Here is a 22,360-nt window from a genome sequence, read left to right as displayed (position 1 = left end):
TATCTAACAAACATTAAACTAACAAATATTCACTTAAACAACAATACAAACATGAAATAAATATGAAACATAACTAATTAACCTTTCATTTGAAATCTAAAAAATTAATTTAACAAACAACACATGAACATGAACTAAAAATTAATTCAAACGATAAACAACGAACAAAACAAGGATTAAATCATTTAATGATTTTGGATCCGGAAAATATCAAACAAAAATATGGACAAAAATAAAACTCAAAAACTACTAACCGGATTGAAACGACGAATGACTAACCAACGACGAACGACATCGACCAAAACTCATCCGTGTACGCGAGGCCGAAGTGAAGAGGACGAAGGTGAGGTGGCAGCGTCGGGGGCAGCTGAAGCTACTGCCGCGACAAAGCAGCAGCGACGATGACCTAGCAGCGGCGACGACCTAGCAGTGGCGTCCAAGCAGTGATAGCAGCATCAACGACAACCATGGAAGCAGCAGTCCGTCGAGGAGGACGACGGGGAGAAGAAGAAACATCGGCAGAAGCAGCGATGGGGAGGTTGACGATGAAGCAGCTGCGACAGGAGTGTTTGGACGTAAGGTTTGAGCTGGTCGACGAGCAAAACGCAGCAACAACGTTGCTCGTCAATGGAGGACGGTGGAGGGGTCTGGTTTTCCGGCGCTTGGACTGATCATTTGGAGGATGGTTGCCCGGGGGCTATGGCGTTTGGACGTGGGTTGGTGAAGGTTTTTTTTTTCGCTGGTCGTGAGGCTGCTGCCGGACTGGTTTGGGTGGTGACTCCGGCGTCGGGGGGGGGGCGGGGGGGTGGCTGCTGGGCAGCCATGGCAGCTCACTATTTTGGAGATGGAGAAGAAGAAGCCAAGGGGAGGGGGGCGGATGGTTTTCCTTAGTTTTAGGGTTTCTTGTCTTTTAATTTTTGTTTTGTTTTTGTAAAATGTAAGACAAAGGGGTTTGGGTCTTTGGGTTATGGACTGGGTCGACCTAGTTCGAAATGGACTGGGTCGTAGGGAAGATTGGGCCATTTTTTGGGCCTGTGGCTTGAAATCGAAGAAGAGGCCCAATTCCGACTTTTTTTATATTTTCGCTCTCTTTCTTCTTTTATTTTTCTAAAACTAAATTATAAAAATACTTAAACTATTTTTAAGAACTAAATTAAGTTATAAAAGCGCAAATTAACTCCTAATAACAATTAACGCACAATTAAGTATTAATTAAGCATAAAATTGTATATTTGGACATTAAATGCAAACGATGCCTATTTTTGTAATTTTTAATTTTTGTAAAACTAATTTAATTACTAACAATTGTAGAATTAAATCCTACATGCAAAACGCAACATATTTTTGTATTTTTTATTAATTTAGCAAATAAACACGCACAGACAAATACAAATAATTATTCAAAATATCACAAAATATTACAAAATTGCACACCAAAGAAAAATCATTTTATTTTTGAATTTTTTGGGCGTAATTCTCATATAGGGCAAAAATCACGTGCTTACAAGATGCATCACAATACACTATATATGCCCCTGAAACTGTAGGCAATACCAACACTGGTGCCATAGTTGTCATGCCCCCTTTTTCTTGCGAAATCGAGTTTATGACATTTGGGAGGACAGCTCGTTCCCTTTTGGGAGTTGGGTTTGAATAGAAAAGTTTCCACTTAATGATTAAAGTGCATTAGGACACTAAAAAAAGTTTGATTTGAACAACCACAAATTGGGTAAGGGCTTGAAATTGTCCCAAGGGAAAGGTGTTAGGCACTCCTCAGGATCCACTAATGTGGTTCCCGGCCAAACTATTGTTGTGACTTAAGTGCAAATAACACATAGGTAAATAAAAGCTTCAAATAAGAGGGAATTTTCACGTAATGGTTACAAATAAATAAAAGTAAGAAAAAGGAACTAAAAGAGTAGATTTTCTGAAAAGAAATGGTTTAAAATAGATTTAAAAGAAACAAAGAAAACGAAGGGAAGGGGGTCCTAGGTTTATTAATAATATGGATCACCCCACACAACATACGGTAATCACTCCTCAGTGAGGGGCTACACGTGATGTTATCGCGTGGTCATCATATCCATATCTACCTTTTGCTCCCCGTTAAGGTATTAAAGTGCAGAATGGTCTCGTTTACTTATTTCATGCTATTACCCACCCCAATACTATTACCCCCAGAGGTACTTGGGACTACTAATCCTAAATGGATGAGGTATTGAGCTTATTTGTGGTTTTAAAAGGTAAAATATTAAGGCGACAAACAAAACACATATAGCAAGTTTTGGGAAGCATATAAACAAATAAAAGGCTCAAACAGACCTCCTTTAAATCAAAGAACGCACATAATGTAGCATGACTTGCATGTACTGTTTAGGATCTGATTAAAACTTAAAAGGTTGAGGCAGACTGATTTATTACATAGTTCAAATAAGAAGCCCGAATCAGGCCTGCCTGCTGGTTGTAGCTGATAAAAAGTCTGATTCAGTTTATAAGTTTACCCTATGGATGACTAAGTGTTGGACAAAAATCCTATAGGCATGATATCTGCAGACTTCAGAAACAAGGATATAAGCTGATTACATACTGATTTAAGAAAAGTTGTCAATTATTAAAGGAGGGCGAGTTTTAGCAAAAGATCATAAGTTCTGCAACTGGTAATGCATTATTATTGCTGGTTTTAGACTCATAAGCGCGTGAGGCAATTCAGATTTTATTAAAGCTCCTATAGGCATGCTTTCTATGCGTTTGTCGACTTAAGAACATTTTTACAGACATAGAGAAATGCAAAAATCCTACAAACATGATATCTAGGTGTTGTATTTTATATGGACATGATATCTAATTGCAGATGGTTATTGAAGACCTATAAACATGTTTGCCTAATGAAAAGTGGATATGCAAGATTCAGAAAGACCTATAGGCGTATTTTCTATATGAAAATGTAGAATTCAGATTTTGAGTGATTATAGACATGATATCTATATGAGAGAATGCAGATTCCTATAGACATAATTTCTATATGAGAGTGCAGAAATTTAGAAAACTCCTATGAACAGGATATCTATATATGAGAATGCAGGATACCTATAGATATGGTATCTACACATGAGAATACAGAAATTCTTAGAGACATGGTATCTATATCAGAATGCGAGATTCATATAGACATGATGTTTATATGAGAATACCGGAATTCATAAACTCTTATAGGCAGGTTATCTACTCCTTTTGCATGAATGGTTACCCCTCCCTTTTTCACTAGCCATCCCCGAGAGTTTTACTACAAGAGGTCATATTTCAAAGTCTTTCTTCCATTTGGATGTGTCAAAGTTTCCTAAGAGTTTCATAAGAACTCCGGGCGGTGCTTACACCTAAATGTATCACCAGATTAAGCCATAGTATAGTGTGGAAAGGTCATCCCTCAGGTGTCCAAGTTCAGAGGGAACTCAAGGTCCCAAGGCAAGGCTCACAAGAGGGGGGCAGAACTTAGGAACTAAGAGGGAATGCAAGTGCAAAAATAGAATTCTGAGATGGGAAAGGGAAAAAGGGGGTAACTTAAAATCAGTACACATAAAGGTGTAGGGAATGGGGGAATTTGCAAGAGCAAAAGAAAAGTAGGCTGATGGGCACACCCAGCAATGGGAGATGTTGGCACACCCTCCAGCCTGTTTGCTTAGAGGTTAAGACCCCAGTGGTTCAAACTCAATTCATGGGCAACAACTCACATTGTCATACCTTAAGTCACAAATCTCAAACACATAGGGGTAATAGGGATAGGGAGTAAGGATACACAACAGAAACAGGCAGAAAGATATGAGCATACTAACTTAAATATTGAACTTTATAGAAACAATAAAGTATACATGGATATAAAAGCTGTAAATGAACACATTGTGATGATGTTGAAGCTTAAATTAAGAATACCAATTTAAAAGAAACAAATAGAGAAAATGCAGTAGTCTTGTAAAATCTATAGTGCAGACAAGAAGAGAGAATGTTATCATGTGTAAGTAAGAGTTCAGAAGGATTGTGAAAGTGTGTTGTTTGTGAAGAGGGTCGTACCTTTTATAGTGTAAAATCAGGCAGAAATAAAGTAAGAAAGTAGTTGAGGAACTGATTGTCAATCAATTACACAAGACTTCCCTAAATTAAGGGATTCAGATTCAAACGGGTAAAAACCATTTAAGAAAAGAAAAATGAGTAAGCACTTTGTGCACATCATGCAATTAAGGGTAAATACATAAAGGTTATTTAAGGATAGAATTTCTGAAATACGTGGTTTCTCAAACAAGGCAAGAAAATCAATTAATATCCAGTAAATCAAAGGTTAGGGATCTTGTATGAATGAACCGAGTCAAAAGATGGGAAAGGTTTTTTAACTTAAGGGAAATCAACAAACAATGGAAAGGGAATCAATCAGATCTATTTAGAAGGAGTTTGAATCATTCACGAGTTGAAAGCCTTTTTAGAGGAAGATTCATCACATATAAGAGCACACAAACACGTTGAGTTGAAAGAAAATGTTGTGCCATTGCAAAAATCAATAGAAAAAAATCCAGTGAAGAAAGAGTTTTAGAAGAGTTTAGCCAAAGATTAGAATCATATGCAAACACGGATGTCCAAACTCGGTTCAGAGACTTGAAGTTGGTCTGAAAGAGTTAGGGGTTCTAAAATAAAACCCTAGTTCAATTAAATCACATAATCAAACTTGGAAGAACCCCTGAATTCTAAGGTTTCCACCTTAAATCAAGTACAGAGATGAGAAGGCAAGTAATTGAAATAGGCTCAGAGGTTTCAGTTCTATGAAACCTCTTGCATGTTTCTTTCAGTAGCAGAAACTCATGAGAAAACAATGATAGCAAGTAACACGCAGAACATAGTGGCAGAATTCAAAGAAAAATAGGGTAGAAGAAGCTAATACGAAACATAATAGATAAGACTGATAAGAACAGTAGAAGAAGCATGCTAAGAAATTTTGAAAGAAACTTTAAACAGAGCTCAGTAAAAGGAACTTAATAAGGAAACTTAAGAACTTAGTAAGAAAAATATAGTAGGAGAAACATATCAGAACACAGTAGAGAAAGCATACAGTAGAAAAGCATACGAGAACATGATATAGGAAAATACAGCAGAAGAAGCACGTAAGAACATGGTAGAAGAAAATACAAGAACCCAGTAGAAGCAAATACACATAAAGGAAAAAGAAAGTTAGAAAACACTTAAATACTTTCAGAAAACCCTAGATCGGAAAAGAAAGATTTTGAAAGTAGTTTTTGAAAGAAAAGTCAGGAAAAGGTTTAAGACCTTAAGGAAAGCATGGATCTGGAACAGATCTAAGGGAATCGGAAAAACCTCGAAGGGTTAGGGTTTCAAAAGAACCCTAGAAATGAGAAAGGCTTTGAAAGGTTACCGATCTGGGTCGGAGAGGTCATGATCAGGCTCAAACAACCATGGTACGCCGGAGCAAGGCCGGAGATGGTCGTGGAACCTCGAATCCAAAGAGGTCTGGGTGCAAACCTTCAAGGTCGGGTCTTGAATCTTCAGAGATCAGGTGTGTAAGAGCAACAGGAGGTAGGTATAAGACTCTCAAAGCCCTGGAAGCCATGGATTCTGGTGGCTTTCAGGGTGGAAGCAGTAAGAGGTGGCTAGGGTTCTGAGAAGACTCGAGAGCGTTTGAGAGAGTGGAGGTTTTCAGAGGCGGCGGGTAGGTGAAAATGACTTATGGTTAGTGGGGTTGGTGAATTAAAAAAGGAAAGGAGAGAATATGGTCGTTGATCATTTTGATCAACGACCTAGATTAAATGGGGAGTGGGGCAGGCTGGATTTAATTGGGTCAGGGGCGGGTAATTTTAGGAATTGGGTTTGGGTTCAATTGGGTTTAATTGGGGTAGAATTTAGGCTAAAATTGAAATAAGTTGGGCTAGTATTTAAATAGCCACGTTTCCCTTATTTATTTTATAAGAAATAGTAAAATAATTTCTGGAAACAAATTAAAGGTAATAAATTAATTAATAATATATAAATATTAAATTAAAAATACTAGACTCAATTTTGTAATTATAAACGTAATTAAATCTTAAAATAGGCTAATATTGCAATTATACGCAATTTGGCTTTACAAAAAATAAATTTGTAAAAAACGTGAAAAAATCATACTAGCTATATTTTAGTATAAATATGAGAGTCCAATAAATGAATTACAAAAATAATAATTTTGGGGATAATTATTGGATTTTTCTTGATAAAATAGGGTAGTAAATTGTTTTAAAAGTCTTTTCTTAAAAAAATGGTATACTTATATATGCATATACATGCTATTTGAAAGGCATTATGCATATAAAAAATACAGGAAAAAATTGGGTATCAACAACTGCCCCTCTTTACTCGGGAAGGATAAAAGAGTTTTCAAGTAAAGAAACGATGGCCAATTTTGACTGAATGAAAGGGTTTGAGGAGACTCGGGTCATACTCTGGTTTTTGAGCTGCCTATATATCCCTGGTTTTACAGGAATCAGGCATATGTAGTTCAGGACCTGTCGACGGAGTAGGCCGATAGAGACTTTCAAGAACGGATGCAATATTCAGGTTGGGGTGAATGGCTTGAAACCTGCAAGGGCTGCGGGAACTGGAGTGGACTGCTCCTGCTGAGAAGGATGTTGCTCGCCGGTTTACCTGCAAATAAGCAATACAAGTGTATATTGTGCGGAAATTTAAAAGTGATGCAAGTTTCCGTCGGACCATGAATGTTGTCTTTGGACGGTTAGGATGACGTCCTTAGACCATGATGTCCTGGGCCATGAAGCGTATGATAAGGGATTCGAATGCCATGAATAATGCTCTCGGGCTATGAGAATGATGCCTCCGAACTATGACGCATTTGAATAATGATATGCAAAAATAAAAGGGGTCCTCAGGACATTGCATGGCATTCTCGGGCTATGAAAATGGCACCTCCGAACAAATGACGCCTTTGGACAGATTGTCGATCTTTCAGCCCATGAGATGCAGAAGGTGGCGATCTTTCAGCCGATGCAAGATGTAAAAGAAGTGGTGATCTTTCAACCGATGCAAGATGTAAATAAAGTGGCGATATTTCAACCATGCAAGATGTAAATGAAGTGGCGATCTTTCAGCCGATGCAAGATATAAATGAAGTGGCGATCTTTCAGCCGATGCAAGATATAAATGAAGTGGCGATATTTCAGCCATGCAAGATGTAGATGAAGTGGCGATCTTTCAGCTGATACGAGATGTAAATGAAGTGGCAATCTTTCAGCCGATGCAAGATGTAAATAAAGTGACGATATTTCAGCCATGCAAGATGTAAATGAAGTGGCGATCTTTCAGCTGATGCAAGATATAAATGAACTGGCGATATTTCAACCATGCAAGATGTAGATGAAGTGGCGATCTTTCAGCCATGCAGAATGTAAATAAAGTGGCGATCTTTCAGTTATGTAGATGGAGGTAGAGCTTAACCTCGGAAGGCAGAATGGTAGCCTTATGCAATGCAGGGAATGCAGATAGAGACAGAGCTTAGTCTCGGAAGGCACAATGGTAGCCTTATGCAATGCAGAGAATGCAGATGGAGATAGAGCTTAGTCTCGGAAGGCAGAATGGTAGTCTTATGCAATGCAGAGAATGCAGATGGAGACAGTGCTTAGTCACGGGAGGTAGAATTGTAGCCTTATGCAGGAAGTGAATGCAGATGGAGACAGAGCTTAGTCTCGGAAGGCAGAATGGTAGCCTTATGTAGGAAGTGAAAATGGCAAATGTCAATAGAGTTTTCTTAGCTGATAGTGGATTGCGGTATCGTGATTGTTGGGGATATTGTGCCTGCTAGGAACACTGTTGTGTGCGGATAGCAGTTGCGAGCAAGTGCAACGGTTCGAAGATTCCTAAACTTTGTGAGTGAGCATATAGTATATTTGATGATTTTGCGACACAAGTGCCTGCATCCAAAGAAAAATTGTGAGTTTGTAAAAGGGGGAAAGGTTAGTTCGTATCCCCGCTGGCTTTGCTTGACCTGCTCGGCTTTGATCCGGTGATACTGTATATATCACTGGGGTAGCATTGCTAAACAAGGCAATTTTAGTAATAAACATGCATGATTTTAGTAAAGAAAATGTAACATAAATACATAATTAAGAATAGTTTTCTTTAGATGAATCGACGACTGCGACGTGGTTCAAGACATTGCAACTTTTCTTGCTCCGGAAATTTGAGGGTCCTCCTCAAAATTCTGCCCCAGTTTATTGGGCTTCTGCTTCTGACTATTGCTTGTGACGATCGACTGAAATTACTTCGGAATTTTGAGGGTCCTCCTCAAAATTCTGCCCCAGTTTCTAACTGCGGGGGGGGGGGGAATGAAATTTTTTATTGAACTGTGACCGAACCCATAAGGTTGCCTACATATCCCCTCTTAAACAAAGGAATCAGGTCAGGCATAGTTCAATTTACATCATATAAAGAAAGCATAAAGATTACACATAGTAGCGCTTGACTGCATTTGAATTGATCGGTTCTGGACTAATTTCTCCGTCCATTTATGCGAGTATGAGGGCTCCTCCTGTAAGAACCCGGTAAACCATGTATGGACCCTACCAGTTGGGAGAGAACTTCTCTTTGGCTTCATCTTGATGTAGGAAAATTTTCTTTAATACCAGTTGCTCCGGTGCGAACTGTCTCGGCTTGACTCTTTTGTTGAAGGCTCTGGACATTCTGTTCTGATAAAGTTGACCATGGCAAAACTTCATTCATTCTTTTTCCATCTATAAGGGCTAGTTGCACATAACGACTTTTCACCCACTCTGTGTCGTCGAGCTCAGCTTCCTACATGATCCTTAGGGAGGGAATTTCTACCTTAGCGGGAATGACTGCCTTTGTACCATAAACCAGCATATAGGGGGTTGCCCCGGTTGATGTGCGGACTGTGGTGTGATACCCCAATAAAGAAAATGATAACTTCTCGTGCCACTATCTGTGAATCTCTATCATTTTCCTCATCCATCCAGATCTGATGATAACTAGCGAAGCAATCTACGAACGACTGTAGCTCATGCTTGGCGCAATTGTCAATCAGGATATGTATATTTGGTAAAGGGAAGCCATCTTTTGGACTGGCCCGGTTGAGATCCCGGTAGTCGACACAGACTCGGACCTTCCCGCCCTTCTTTGGTATTGGCACGACGTTGGCTAACTATGTCGGGTATTCTACTACCTTGAGAACCTTAGCTTTGACTTGCTTAGTAACTTCTTCCTTGATTTTCAAACTCTTATCAGGCATGAACTTTCTAAGCTTTTGCTTTACCGACGAACATGTCAGATCGGTTGGCAGTTTATGGGCCACAATAGATGTACTCAAACCAGTCATGTCATCATATGACCAGGTGAATATGTCCTCATATTCCTTCAGAAATTCTGTGTATTCTTCCTTTTCAGACGGTGACTAATGAATGCAGATCCAAGTTTCTTTGACATTTTCTGCATCTCCCAGGTTAACAATCTGGGTCTCGTCTAGGTTGGACTTAGGTCTGTTTTCAAAATTCTCAACCTCTTTAACAATATCTTTCGGTATATCGTCTTCCTCTGAATCTATGTTCTTTTGTTGCGTTGTCTCGTTGCATGTCACAGTCATTGGTTCATCAAGATAAGTAATAGTAATACTGTATAAATAAAGTAATGAGAGAAAATAATAAGAGTATGGTTTGTAAGGAAACCTAAATGATTTGATAAATTTCATAACTGTTTTGAACATTGGAAGATCTTATTGCGAAAATTCAAAATGCGAAAGGAAAATCAACTAGTAAATTAAAAGATAGTGCATAATGCTTTGTTCAGCCTTGCTACCCCGAGACTTTTCGGGCTCTGGTGGTTCTGATGGTCCAATGTTTGAGGCATGCTCCTCAGCTTATGGCCTGTATGGAAGGGCCTTCCTCCCCCTCCTCCTCGAAGATGACACAACAATCCATGTCATCATCTTATAGGAACGAATTCCTCACTGCTGCCAGTGCTTCCTCTTTTTCCGACCCATAGATAACATCGACCAGCTGGAAAGTCTGCTCCAAATGTAATATTGGCTACTCCAGCGGGTAGTATGGACCGTGCCATGGTGGCGACCAGTTGTTGAATTCCTCCCAAGTATACTCGTATCCCAGACCGAAAGTGGTGCCATGTTTCTTTAGTTTGATAGGCTTAGCGATTCCTTGGAGGTTCTTGCCAAGTCCCTTGCCAGGTTCATATCCGCACCAATTTAGTATGCTCTCAATTTTGTTGTCCCACCACTTGTCTTTGTCAACGGCATTAACTCACTCGATGTGGTGATATGTCTCTTCACCTATCTTTCTTCTACCTCCGATTCCTGATATGGTCTGGCGACTGTATATGGGATTGCTACCATCACCGTGAATGATCATCTCCTGGTGGTTCCATTCAAATTTCACCGCCTGATGTAGTGTTGATGCTACGGTCCTAGCAGCATGAATCCACGGTCATCCCAACAACAAATTGTAGGATGCCGACACGTCTATAACTTGAAAATAAACATCAAACCAAGCAGGCCCCATTTCCAAACATAGGCTGATTTCCCCTATGGTGGACCTTTGGGAACCGTCGAAAGCTTTGACGCTGATGGCCTCGTCGTGGATCTCATGCAAACCCTTTTCTACTGTATATATCACTGGGGTAGCATTGCTAAACAAGGCAATTTTAGTAATAAACATGCATGATTTTAGTAAAGAAAATGTAACATAAATACATAATTAAGAATAGTTTTCTTTAGATGAATCGACGACTGCGACGTGGTTCAAGACATTGCAACTTTTCTTGCTCCGGAAATTTGAGGGTCCTCCTCAAAATTCTGCCCCAGTTTATTGGGCTTCTGCTTCTGACTATTGCTTGTGACGATCGACTGAAATTACTTCGGAATTTTGAGGGTCCTCCTCAAAATTCTGCCCCAGTTTCCAATTGCAGGGGAAATGAGGGGGGAAATGAAAATTTTTATTGAATTGTGACCGAACCCATAAGGTTGCCTACATATCCCCTCTTAACAAAGGAATCAGGTCAGGCATAGTTCAATTTACATCATATAAAGAAAGCATAAAGATTACACATAGTAGCGCTTGACTGCATTTGAATTGATCGGTTCTGGACTAATTTCTCCGTCCATTTATGCGAGTATGAGGGCTCCTCCTGTCAGAACCCGGTAAACCATGTATGGACCCTACCAGTTGGGAGAGAACTTCCCTTTGGCTTCATCTTGATGTAGGAAAATTTTCTTTAATACCAGTTGCTCCGGTGCGAACTGTCTTGGCTTGACTCTTTTGTTGAAGGCTCTGGACATTCTGTTCTGATAAAGTTGACCATGGCAAAACTTCATTCATTCTTTTTCCATCTATAAGGGCTAGTTGCACATAACGACTTTTCACCCACTCTATGTCGTCGAGCTCAGCTTCCTACATGATCCTTAGGGAGGGAATTTCTACCTCAGCGGGAATGACTGCCTCTGTACCATAAACCAGCATATAGGGGATTGCCCCAGTTGATGTGCGGACTGTGGTGTGATACCCCAATAAAGAAAATGATAACTTCTAGTGCCACTATATGTGAATCTCTATCATTTTCCTCATCCATCCAGATCTGATGATAACTAGCGAAGCAATCTACGAACGACTGTAGCTCATGCTTGGCGCAATTGTCAATCAGGATATGTATATTTGGTAAAGGGAAGCCATCTTTTGGACTGGCCCGGTTGAGATCCCGGTAGTCGACATAGACTCGGACCTTCCCGCCCTTCTTTGGTATTGGCACGACGTTGGCTAACTATGTCGGATATTCTACTACCTTGAGAACCTTAGCTTTGACTTGCTTAGTAACTTCTTCCTTGATTTTCAAACTCTTATCAGGCATGAACTTTCTAAGCTTTTGCTTTACCGACGAACATGTCGGATCGGTTGGCAGTTTATGGGCCACAATAGATGTACTCAAACCAGTCATGTCATCATATGACCAGGTGAATATGTCCTCATATTCCTTCAGAAATTCTGTGTATTCTTCCTTTTCAGACGGTGACAAATGAATGCTGATCCAAGTTTCTTTGACATTTTCTGCATCTCCCAGGTTAACAATCTGGGTCTCGTCTAGGTTGGACTTAGGTCTGTTTTCAAAATTCTCAACCTCTTTAACAATATCTTTCGGTATATCGTCTTCCTCTGAATCTATGTTCGTTTGTTGCGTTGTCTCGTTGCATGTCACAGTCATTGGTTCATCAAGATAAGTAATAGTAATACTGTATAAATAAAGTAATGAGAGAAAATAATAAGAGTATGGTTTGTAAGGAAACCTAAATGATTTGATAAATTTCATAACTGTTTTGAACATTGGAAGATCTTATTGCGAAAATTCAAAATGCGAAAGGAAAATCAACTAGTAAATTAAAAGATAGTGCATAATGCTTTGTTCAACCTTGCTACCCCGAGGCTTTTCGGGCTCTGGTGGTTCTGATGGTCCAATGTTTGAGGCATGCTCCTCGGCTTATGACCTGTATGGAAGGGCCTTCCTCCCCCTCCTCCTCGAAGATGACACAACAATCCATGTCATCATCTTATAGGAACGAATTCCTCACTGCTGCCAGTGCTTCTTCTTTTTCCGACCCATAGATAACATCGACCAGCTGGAAAGTCTGCTTCAAATGTAATATTGGCTACTCCAGCGGGTAGTATGGACCGTGCCATGGTGGCGACCAGTTGTTGAATTCCTCCCAAGTATACTCGTATCCCAGACCGAAAGTGGTGCCATGTTTCTTTAGTTTGATAGGCTTAGCGATTCCTTGGAGGTTCTTGCCAAGTCCCTTGCCAGGTTCATATCCGCACCAATTTAGTATGCTCTCAATTTTGTTGTCCCACCACTTGTCTTTGTCAACGGCATTAACTCACTCGATGTGGTGATATGTCTCTTTACCTATCTTTCTTCTACCTCCGATTCCCGATATGGTCTGGCGACTGTATATGGGATTGCTACCATCACCGTGAATGATCATCTCCTGGTGGTTTCATTCAAATTTCACCGCCTGATGCAGTGTTGATGCTACGGCCCTAGCAACATGAATCCACGGTCATCCCAACAACAAATTGTAGGATGTCGACACGTCTATAACTTGAAAATCAACATCAAACCAAGCAGGCCCCATTCGCAAACACAGGCTGATTTCCCCTATGGTGGACCTTTGGGAACCGTCGAAAGCTTTGACGCTGATGGCCTCGTCGTTGATCTCATGCAAACCCTTTTCTAATGTCATGAGTTTTACCAACAGACAAATGATGAGGCTGGATCCTCCATCAATCAAGATTCTGGTGATAAAATAATCTTCGCATTACACGGTGATGTGCAACGCCTTGTTGTGACTCAACCCTTCTGGTGGCAACTCATCTTCATGAAAAGTGATCTTGTGACTTTCCAATACTTGACCTACCATGTTTCCAATACTCAACACCTTCAACAAGGCATTCTTATGTGCATCGGAACTTTGCAGCAAAGCTAGGATAGAATCTATGCCGGTGTTTTGTTCAGCTGATCAATGACTGAGTATTTCTTGGCTTGTATCTTTCTCCAGAGATCATCGGGCCCAGTTTCAGTGATGTTCGGCCAACCAGAGGCCTGCTTACTCGACTCAGCTAAATGCTCCATAGTATAAACCCTGTCGATTCTTGTCATACCCTGTGTCACAACTGTTTCCCCGAACTTGGCCTTCCCTTTCCTTCTCGCCTCGGTTGTGTAATCCCAAGGTATGGCATTTGTATGGAACGGTCTTACATCTGACATTGCTACTGGAATGGGCACCTTTACTCCGAATGGAGCATGCATTTTGGAGGGTAAAACCGCAACTTCAAACAGTGTATTTGCTAGAGACCCAAACTCGACCTCAATTGGTGTTGGCGTCTTTGCAAGGGGTGGTGCTTCAAACTCAAGTGGTACAGACATGTTTACCTTGGCATCCCCAGAAGGCTGAGTCTGGACTACAATCGGATTGAGGGTGAGTATTGGCTTCTTTGGTTCGTCGCCTTCTATGATCAAACCGATCGATCCTTTGGGATCCCAATCATCCTGTATTTCAATCATGTGAACACCTCCACCCTTATGGTCCGACAGAGGGTTGTTGTGGACATTCAGAGTAGGCTCCTTTGCCACAATGATCTTGTTATCAATCAAAGTCTGGATCTTATCTTTAAGAGAGCGGCATTCATCAATGGTATGCCCTTTCATGCCGGAATGGTATGCACAAGATTTATTTGGATTGATCCACTGAGAAGGGTTTTCAGGGGTTATAGAAGGGATAAGGGTGACATAACCAGCAGCTTTGAGCCTTTCGTACAACTGGTCAATCGGTTTAGCAATGGCGGTATACTGTTTGGGAGGTCAGCGGTCAAAATTTGGTCGAGGTCAAGGAAAGTTTTGGCACATTGTTTTGCCCGAAAATGAAAAAAAACAAAGAAGAGCTTTTGTGAATCTTTATTCCCTCGTAAAAGAAGTAGTAGGACGCATTGATTCAACGATGAAGAAATGGATGGAAATGCAAAACAAGCTCAAGAACATCCAAGATCTTAAAGCACAAGATTTGTCTCTTGTTAGTACGTCACGACATGGCTTAGAGCCTGAGGATAAGATGGTTGGCCTTGAAAATGAATTCAAGATGATGCAGGATGAACTTGCTAGAGGAGCAAGGGAACTAGAAGTTTTCTCAATTGTCGGGATGGGAGGGCATAGGCAAGACAACTTTTGCTAACAAAATCTATAGTGATCAATTCATTATGTCTCACTTTGACATTCGTGCAAAAGCAACAGTTTCACAAGAGTATTGTGCGAGAAATGTGCTTCTGGGCCTTCTTTATTCTATAAGTGGAAAGACCAATGAATTTCAAGAGCAGCAAGATGATGATCAACTAGCAGACTGACTACAGAAGCTTCTAAAATGCGGCAGGTACTTGGTAGTCATTGATGACATATGGACTAGAGAAGCGTGGGATGGTATAAAGCGATGTTTCCCAGACTGTAACAATGGGAATACTCATGACCACTAGGAATGTGGAGGTGGTTGAATGTGCTAGCTCAGGTAAGGCTCCTTATCATATGCGCCTCATGAGTTTTGATGAAAGTTGGAGTTTGTTGTACGAAAAGGTCTTTGTGAAAGACTATTTTTCCCTTGAATTTGAACAACTTGGCAAAACAATTGCACTAAATTGTGGAGGATTACCTCTAGCACTTGTTTTGATTGCCGGACTTCTCTCCAAAATTGGTAAATCATTGGTTGAGTGGAAAAGTATTGTCAAGAATGTAAGCTCAACGGTAAATACAGAGGTTAATGTCCAATGCATGAGGGTGGTTGCATTAAGTTACCATTACTTGCCTCATCACCTAAAACTGTGCTTTCTATATAATGCAATCTTCCAAGAGGATGAACTAGTTTTAGTCAATAAACTTTTGGAATTATGGGCAGCAAAGGGATTTTTGAAGGTAGAAGAGAGGAAAAGCATAGAAGAAGTGGCAGAAAAATGTCTACAAGAGCTTATAAATAGAAGTTTAATTTCCATCCGCAATTTGAGTTTTGATGGAAAAATTGAGATTTGTGGAATGCATGATGTGACCCGTGAACTCTGCTTGAGAGAAGCTCGAGACATGAACATTGTGAATGTTACGAGGGAAGAGAAGTATCAAAATCCATGTGTGCAATCTATGCATTTTTCCTCTAAGAGCCGAGGTCGGATCAGTATCCAAGCGATCAAATATGAGCCTGATACTGAGAAAATACTGGCAAGGTATCCTAAAAATGATGTTCGTTCTATTATCCGTTATAGAGTGAAAATGTTCATGCCAAAGTTGTTACAGTTCAAGCTAGTAAGAGTACTAGATTTTGCTTTAATGAGATTTTCTGCTTTTCCTAGTTTGATTCTTGATTTAATTCACTTGAGATACCTGGCTTTGAGTCTTTCTCCTAGCTTGCAACATTATCTAAGAGAAGAGATTTCCTCATCTTTTTCAGTAGACATTCCTCCATCTATATCTAGCCTATGTTATCTGCAAACTTTTACAGCCTAATGCCCGGGAATATCCTCTAGTATTACCATACGAAATTTTGACGATGCCACAATTGAGGCACCTCCATTTGTCTGGAATTACTTGCAGTATCATGATCCTACGAAGAAAAGTTTGGTTCTGAAAAATTTGCAATGTCTGTCTGGATTGAATCCCTGGCATTGTACTAGGTCCGTCTTTAGACAATTTCCCAATTTAAAGAAGTTGCAAATATGTGGCATCGGGGAAGACTTTCGTAGTCACAAGGACCTCTATGATTTTCACTATTTAGATAAGCTCTAGGAATTAGATATTGCTATTACTTATTCATGTTATGCTTGCTTTCTAGAAGGCATTACATCTTCAGGCCTTTTGAGGTTCACGAGGAAAAAATGACGAGCAATTTTGCTGGAGAGACCATCTCGGGCCCTTCCTCCTACAGAAACTTTTCCATATTTAATCCTTCCTCCAAATGCTTTTCCGCAGAACCTCAAGAAACTGGCTTTTTACGGGACTTGTTTGCAGTGGAAGAATTTGAGCATTGTTGGTAAATTGCCCAAACTCGAGGCCCTTAAACTGGGAATTAGTCCCTGCATAGGCATTGAGTGGAAGGTAGTTAAGGATGGTTTTCCTAGCTTGAAGTTTTTGCTACTGGAACGTTTGAAGGTTTGCTACTGGAGAGCCAGTTGTGATCACTTTCCGTGCCTTGAACGACTATTTCTTGAACATTGCTGGAATTTGGATTCAATCCCTCAAGATTTTGCAGATATAACCACCCTTGCTTTAATTGATATTAGGTGGTGTGCAGAATCTGTTGGGAATTCTGCCAAACAAATTCAAGAGGATGTTCTAAACAACTATGCAAGTTTTGTTGAGGTCAATATCCACGAGCCTCGGTAAGACATCTTCTTCCTTGATTTACTTCTTATAATTGTTGCTTGTGGTTGTATTTTTGTGTCAAAATTATAAATGCTAAAACTTGTTTGGTCAAGAGTATAGTAAACAGATAGTCTTACGTTAGATTCATAGGTTAATAATCCTCTTAAATGTCCATGATTCTTAGTTTGTTGCTCTGGTAGCCATACTTCCATTAGCGGGCATGTCCAGTATGAATTTAGTTCTGCGCACTGCTGTATATTTTGTTATATCATTGTGTAAATTGATCTACACCAATATATAACTCTTCATAGTAAGCTCGATATAGTAACCTAGATAATGGAGTAATAACCTACTCTAACAAGTTAAATCGCATTGATATTGTGAAAATCATCTTCTATAAGTTAAATCGGTCAAATAATAACGTGTAACATGTTATACATACATGCACATTCTTGCTATAATTTTCTCTTGTTCATTAATTTTGAGAAATCTAACATTTCATTTTTCATCCTTTATGGATATTTCCCTTTTCTGCAGAAAAAGGCGATAAGGACCAAGCGGTTGAGCAGCAAGAACTGCAACTGTGGAAGCTCTTTCTCAGCTACTTCCCACTCCGTATTAATATTTGAGGAACCATACTTGCTCTAATTGTTGTAACCGATTCTGTTAGGAATTCCGCCAAGCAGATTCAACAGGACATTTAAGATAACTATGCAAGTTCTGTTGAGGTCCATATCACTTAGGTTGGAATTGGATTTTTCAAATTTCAATGTATTTTTCATTTTGGTTGTGTTTTTTCTAAATATTGGTAGGTTGGAATTGGATTTTTGTTGAGTCTTTTCTAAATGTTGGTAGGTTATAAGAGAAACTAGACGTGTATAAACAAGTAAGGAAATTAAATTTTCTTTTGCTATTATACATAAACTTTGAAAGAGAAGTGGAGCCTTGGTGTAATTGGTAAAGTTGGTGTCATGTGACCAGGAGTTCACGGGTTCGAGTTGTGGAAAGAGTGTCTCTTGCAGAAATGTAGGGTAAGGCTGCATACAATAAACCCCTGTGGTCCAGTCCTTCCTCGGACCTCGCACATAGCGGGAGCTTAGTGCACCGGACTGCCCTAGACATAAACTTTGAAAGACCACTAAATAGCACAGAATAGTCACACGTTCTTACCTATCTTATAAATAGGATGCATTAATTCACATAACAACAATCAAGTGAAAAGATGCCTTACTAGCCTAACTGATGCCTTACTAGCCTAACTGATATGTAACTCAACAGAGTTTGCATAGTTTTTTCCATTATCCTGTTGAATCTGCTTGGCAGAATTTTTACTAACAGATTTTGGACAGTTGCTTATAACAATTAGCTCGAGCATCGTCATATCTACAAAATCTTGTGGGATAGAATCCATGTACCAACAACCATCAATTGCGTACATGGATTCCATTCAGAGGGAGACTAAAAATTTCTCAGAAACAAACTCCTCTCGCCAAGCAAATGAAGACGAAAGTAATTCCAGTCTAAAGAAAGATGCCGCAATTGGGACATCTTCAGAATTTCATATGGTAATATGAAAGGAAAATTCTAGCGCCATTGAGGAAACTTAAGTACAAAAGTTTGCAGATACTGAAGGTTAGCTATTGAGGAAGGAAAATAAATTGTCTAATAAATGTACAAGTCAGCTAAGTATCTCAAAACTCAAAAGTATATCATTTGCTATTATAAAAGTAATTCAATCAAAAGTACGACCTAAAGGACGTAACGAAAACAGACCTCAATAGAACCTCCATAGTTGTCTTCAATTTCTTGTTGAATCTTCTTGGCAGAATTCACAACTGACTCCTTACACATGCGTATATCAATTAGCTGAAGAGTGGTTATTTCTACAAAATCTTCAGGGATCGAAATCATATTCGCACATTCAACAAGGAATAGTCGTTCAAGGCGTGGAAAGTGATCACTACTGGCTCTCCAGTGTCTAATGCCCAAGCGACTCAATAGCAAGAACTTCAACTGCGGAAACCCTTCCTCGGTTACTTCCCATTCCATACCAATATTGGAGGAACAAAATTTTAGTTTGAGGGCCTCGAGTTTGGGCAGCTTACTGAGAATCCTCAAATCCTCTAAATTTACATGAGTTTTGCTAAAAGATAATTTCTTAAGGTTCTTCGGAAAAGCTTCAGGATGAGGAAGTGTCGAATGTGGCATCCCGTCAAATTTCAATTCCTCAAGCTGATCTAAGTTACAAAGATTATGGAGGCCCTTCATTTCGTAACTTGTTATGTACTCTTCATGGTCGCCGGATATCTGCAACTTCTTTAAATTGGGAAATTGTTTAAAGACGGATGAAGTACAGCATAAAGGATTCCACCCAGACAGACACTGCATATTATTCAAAATCAAACTTCTCTCTCCAAACTCACAAGTATCCGAGTTATTCCTGTCCAAGGAGAGGTGCCTCAATCTCCACAGATTGAAAATTTGCGATGGTAAAATGAAAGAAAATTTAGGGCATCTAAAATATTTTGGAAACTTAAGTATAAGACTTTGTAGATATTGAAGCCCATTTATTGATGGAGGAACATAAATATCCTGATCATCCGTGGACGAGTAAAAAGTCAAAGCTAGGTATCGCAACTGAAATAAACCAACTATACAACTGGGAAAAGCATCCAACGTTGGTGAAGCAAGTTCTAGTATTCTTAGTTTCTTAAAACGCTCCAATTCTTGCATTATTCCTGAGTTTGAGGGATTTCGAATAAAAAGGAGAATAGAATGTGCCTTATTATAAAGAACCATGGCCAACTGATTGGCAACAAAAGAGGATTCCTCTGATTGGATACAGATCCGGCGCTTTGTGGAAAAATGCATGGATTGTTCACAAGGATTCTGATTTTCCATAATAACATTCACAAAATTTAACTTTCTAGCTTCTCTCAAGCAGAGTTCACGGATCATGTCATGCATTCCACAAGCTTTGATTTTTCCATCAAAACTCAAATATCGGATGAAAATTAATCCTCTATCTACAAGATCTTTTAGATATTGTTCTGCCACTTCTTCTATGCTTTTTTCCCTTTCTCTCTTCAAAAAGCCCTCTGCTGCCCATAATTTCACAAGTTTATTCACAAATATCAATTCATCCTCCGGGAAGATTGCAAAATAAAGAAAGCACGGTTTTAGGTGATGAGGCAAGTGATGGTAACTTAATGCCAACATCCTCATGCATGGGACATCAGGATCTGTACTTACCATGGAAACTATATTCTCGGCAATATTTTCCCACTCATCCAATGATTGCCCAATTTTCAGGAGAAGTCCAGCAATTACAACAATTGCTAGAGGCAATCCTTTGCAATTTAATGCAATTTGTTTCCCAATATTTTCAAATTCAGGAGGAAAATATGTGTTCTCAAAGACTTTTTTGTGCAGTAAATACCAACTTTCATTAAAATTCAAGAGACGCATTTGATAAGGAGGGTTACCTGAGCTAGCATATTCAGCCACTTTCATATTCCGAGTAGTCAAGAGTATCCGACTCCCACAGTTACAATCTGGGAAACATAGTTTTACATCATCCCAAGCTATTGTAGTCCATATGTCATCAATGACTATCAAGTACCTCTTGCCTTTCAGATACTTTTGCAATCGATCTGCTAGTTGCCCATCATCTTGCTGCTCGTAAAATTCACCAATAGTTCCACTTCCACTAATAGAAGAAAGAATGCCTAAGAGTACATTTCTCTTGCAATACTCTTGCGAAACAATAACTTTTGCACGAATGTCAAAGTGAGACATAATGAACGGATCATTATATAATTTGATCGCCAAAGTTGACTTGCCGATGCCCCCCATCCCCACAATTGAGATAACTTGTAGCTCAGTTGCTCCTCTAGCAAGTTGATCCTGCATGATCTCAAATGCATTTTCATGGCCGACCATCATATTCTCGGACTGAAAGTCATGTTGAGATGTATTGGCGACAATCAAATTTTGTGCTCTCAGATCTTTGCTGTTCTGCATAGCCAACCACTTGTTCATCTTGGAGTGAATGCGAGTTGGTGCTCGTTTCAAGAGGGAACGAAGTCTCCAAAATGCTACTCTTCGTTTAATCGTGGTTTTTGCCTTAATAGCTTTTCTTGTTTTCAAAATAATCATATCTTCTGTGGTGTTCAGTAGCTCTATAATTTCAGCTTCCATCATTGTCAATACCTCTAAATCGCCTGTTATATTGCACGGTTTCTCAATAATAGCTCTAAAGGATTTTAACTTTTCTATGAACGGTTGCAGGTAAATATCAGCATGTTGCGGGAAATCAAGTATGGTTGTAATAAGAGAAGTAATAGCAGCATAAGCCATATATGTCTCTGTTTCTCTCTTATTTGTGTGAGATACAATAGGCAGTTTCTGCACAAAGAAGAATGCAGAATCTCTCAGTATGATAAACGGACGAAACTTAACAGTTGCCTCTCATTTTCTCCTATATCCAATATAAAACATAAATTAAGTAGGCATTTGGATATTAATATAATTTTGATCTGTTTTTGAATTTGTGAGTGATCTAAAGTGAAAATTTTGAAAAATATCTTTTTGAAGTTTTTAAAATTTTCTGAAAATTCCGAAATTCATCTTCAAATAAAAATCAAAAATTTCATGGTCAAACACAAATTTCGAAAAAAAAGTAAGAAAAAAATTTGAAAACAAAAACTCTTTTTTACGGCCAAACGGACCCTAAAACAGAAAGAGCAAATTAAAGGTTTTTCTTTTATTTCTTGACACAAATTACCTTCCATCACATTTCCTCTAGTCTCCATCAACCACCTGGAAGCCAAGCTCTACTTTAATTTAGTTTTACACTTACTAGTCTGAATAATCGAAAAAATATTTAAGAATACATTATTAAATTTTTAATACTCTTAAATGTTTATTACATTTTGCTTCTTAAGAGTCCTGCTGTGTAAACTTTAATTAATATTTTAAAATTGTAATTTTTCAATATCCATAAAAAAAAAATTCTTTTTCAGTATTACTCGCATTTCTCTTTGTCCATGTTTACATTTTTCTTTTTTCTTTTTTTGGTCAATACATTTTTCTTTTAGTTTAAAGAGTAAACACTTTTTGTCTGTTTTTAAATTTAGATATAATTAATTTATTGGAAATCTTCTTCAATCAGTGTTACCACATTTAGTTGTTATTTCTGCCAAGTGGGTGGTGGCCAGCACTCCTTTTTTGACTTTAATGGCTACATTTTTCACCGGGACAGGAGGTAGTGTTTTAGTGATAAGTTTAATTGAATTCATAATTTTTTATGCGCAATATAAATATTTATATATAAAAATATATTATAATTATAAAAATAATAGATATGAACCTTAATCTATCTATCTATTTACATTTATCTATATTATTATAA

The 22,360-nt window shown here is 38.9% G+C and overlaps 2 protein-coding genes across 2 annotated transcripts; one reads left to right on the top strand and one right to left on the bottom strand.

The window, feature by feature from the left end:
• The first annotated feature begins 15,054 nt into the window (after window positions 1–15,054).
• On the top strand, window positions 15,055–18,521 carry LOC104236746 (late blight resistance protein R1-A-like). Its single transcript, XM_070147989.1, has 4 exons — window positions 15,055–16,035; window positions 16,555–16,933; window positions 17,485–17,562; window positions 18,271–18,521. The coding sequence occupies exons 1-4, from the start codon at window positions 15,055–15,057 to the stop codon at window positions 18,519–18,521; spliced, it is 1,689 nt and encodes a 562-aa protein (XP_070004090.1).
• A 175-nt stretch (window positions 18,522–18,696) lies between these two features.
• Window positions 18,697–21,306, bottom strand: LOC104236744 (putative late blight resistance protein homolog R1B-16). Its single transcript, XM_009790736.2, has one exon. It carries the CDS (start codon window positions 21,304–21,306, stop codon window positions 18,697–18,699), a length of 2,610 nt encoding a protein of 869 aa, XP_009789038.1.
• Between the last annotated feature and the right edge of the window lie 1,054 nt (window positions 21,307–22,360).

This window comes from Nicotiana sylvestris, chromosome 6 (genome assembly GCF_000393655.2).
Source record: "Nicotiana sylvestris chromosome 6, ASM39365v2, whole genome shotgun sequence".
Lineage (NCBI taxonomy): Eukaryota > Viridiplantae > Streptophyta > Magnoliopsida > Solanales > Solanaceae > Nicotiana > Nicotiana sylvestris.
Note: the sequence above shows the minus strand (reverse complement) of the source record. Positions and strands in the feature narration are given on the sequence as shown.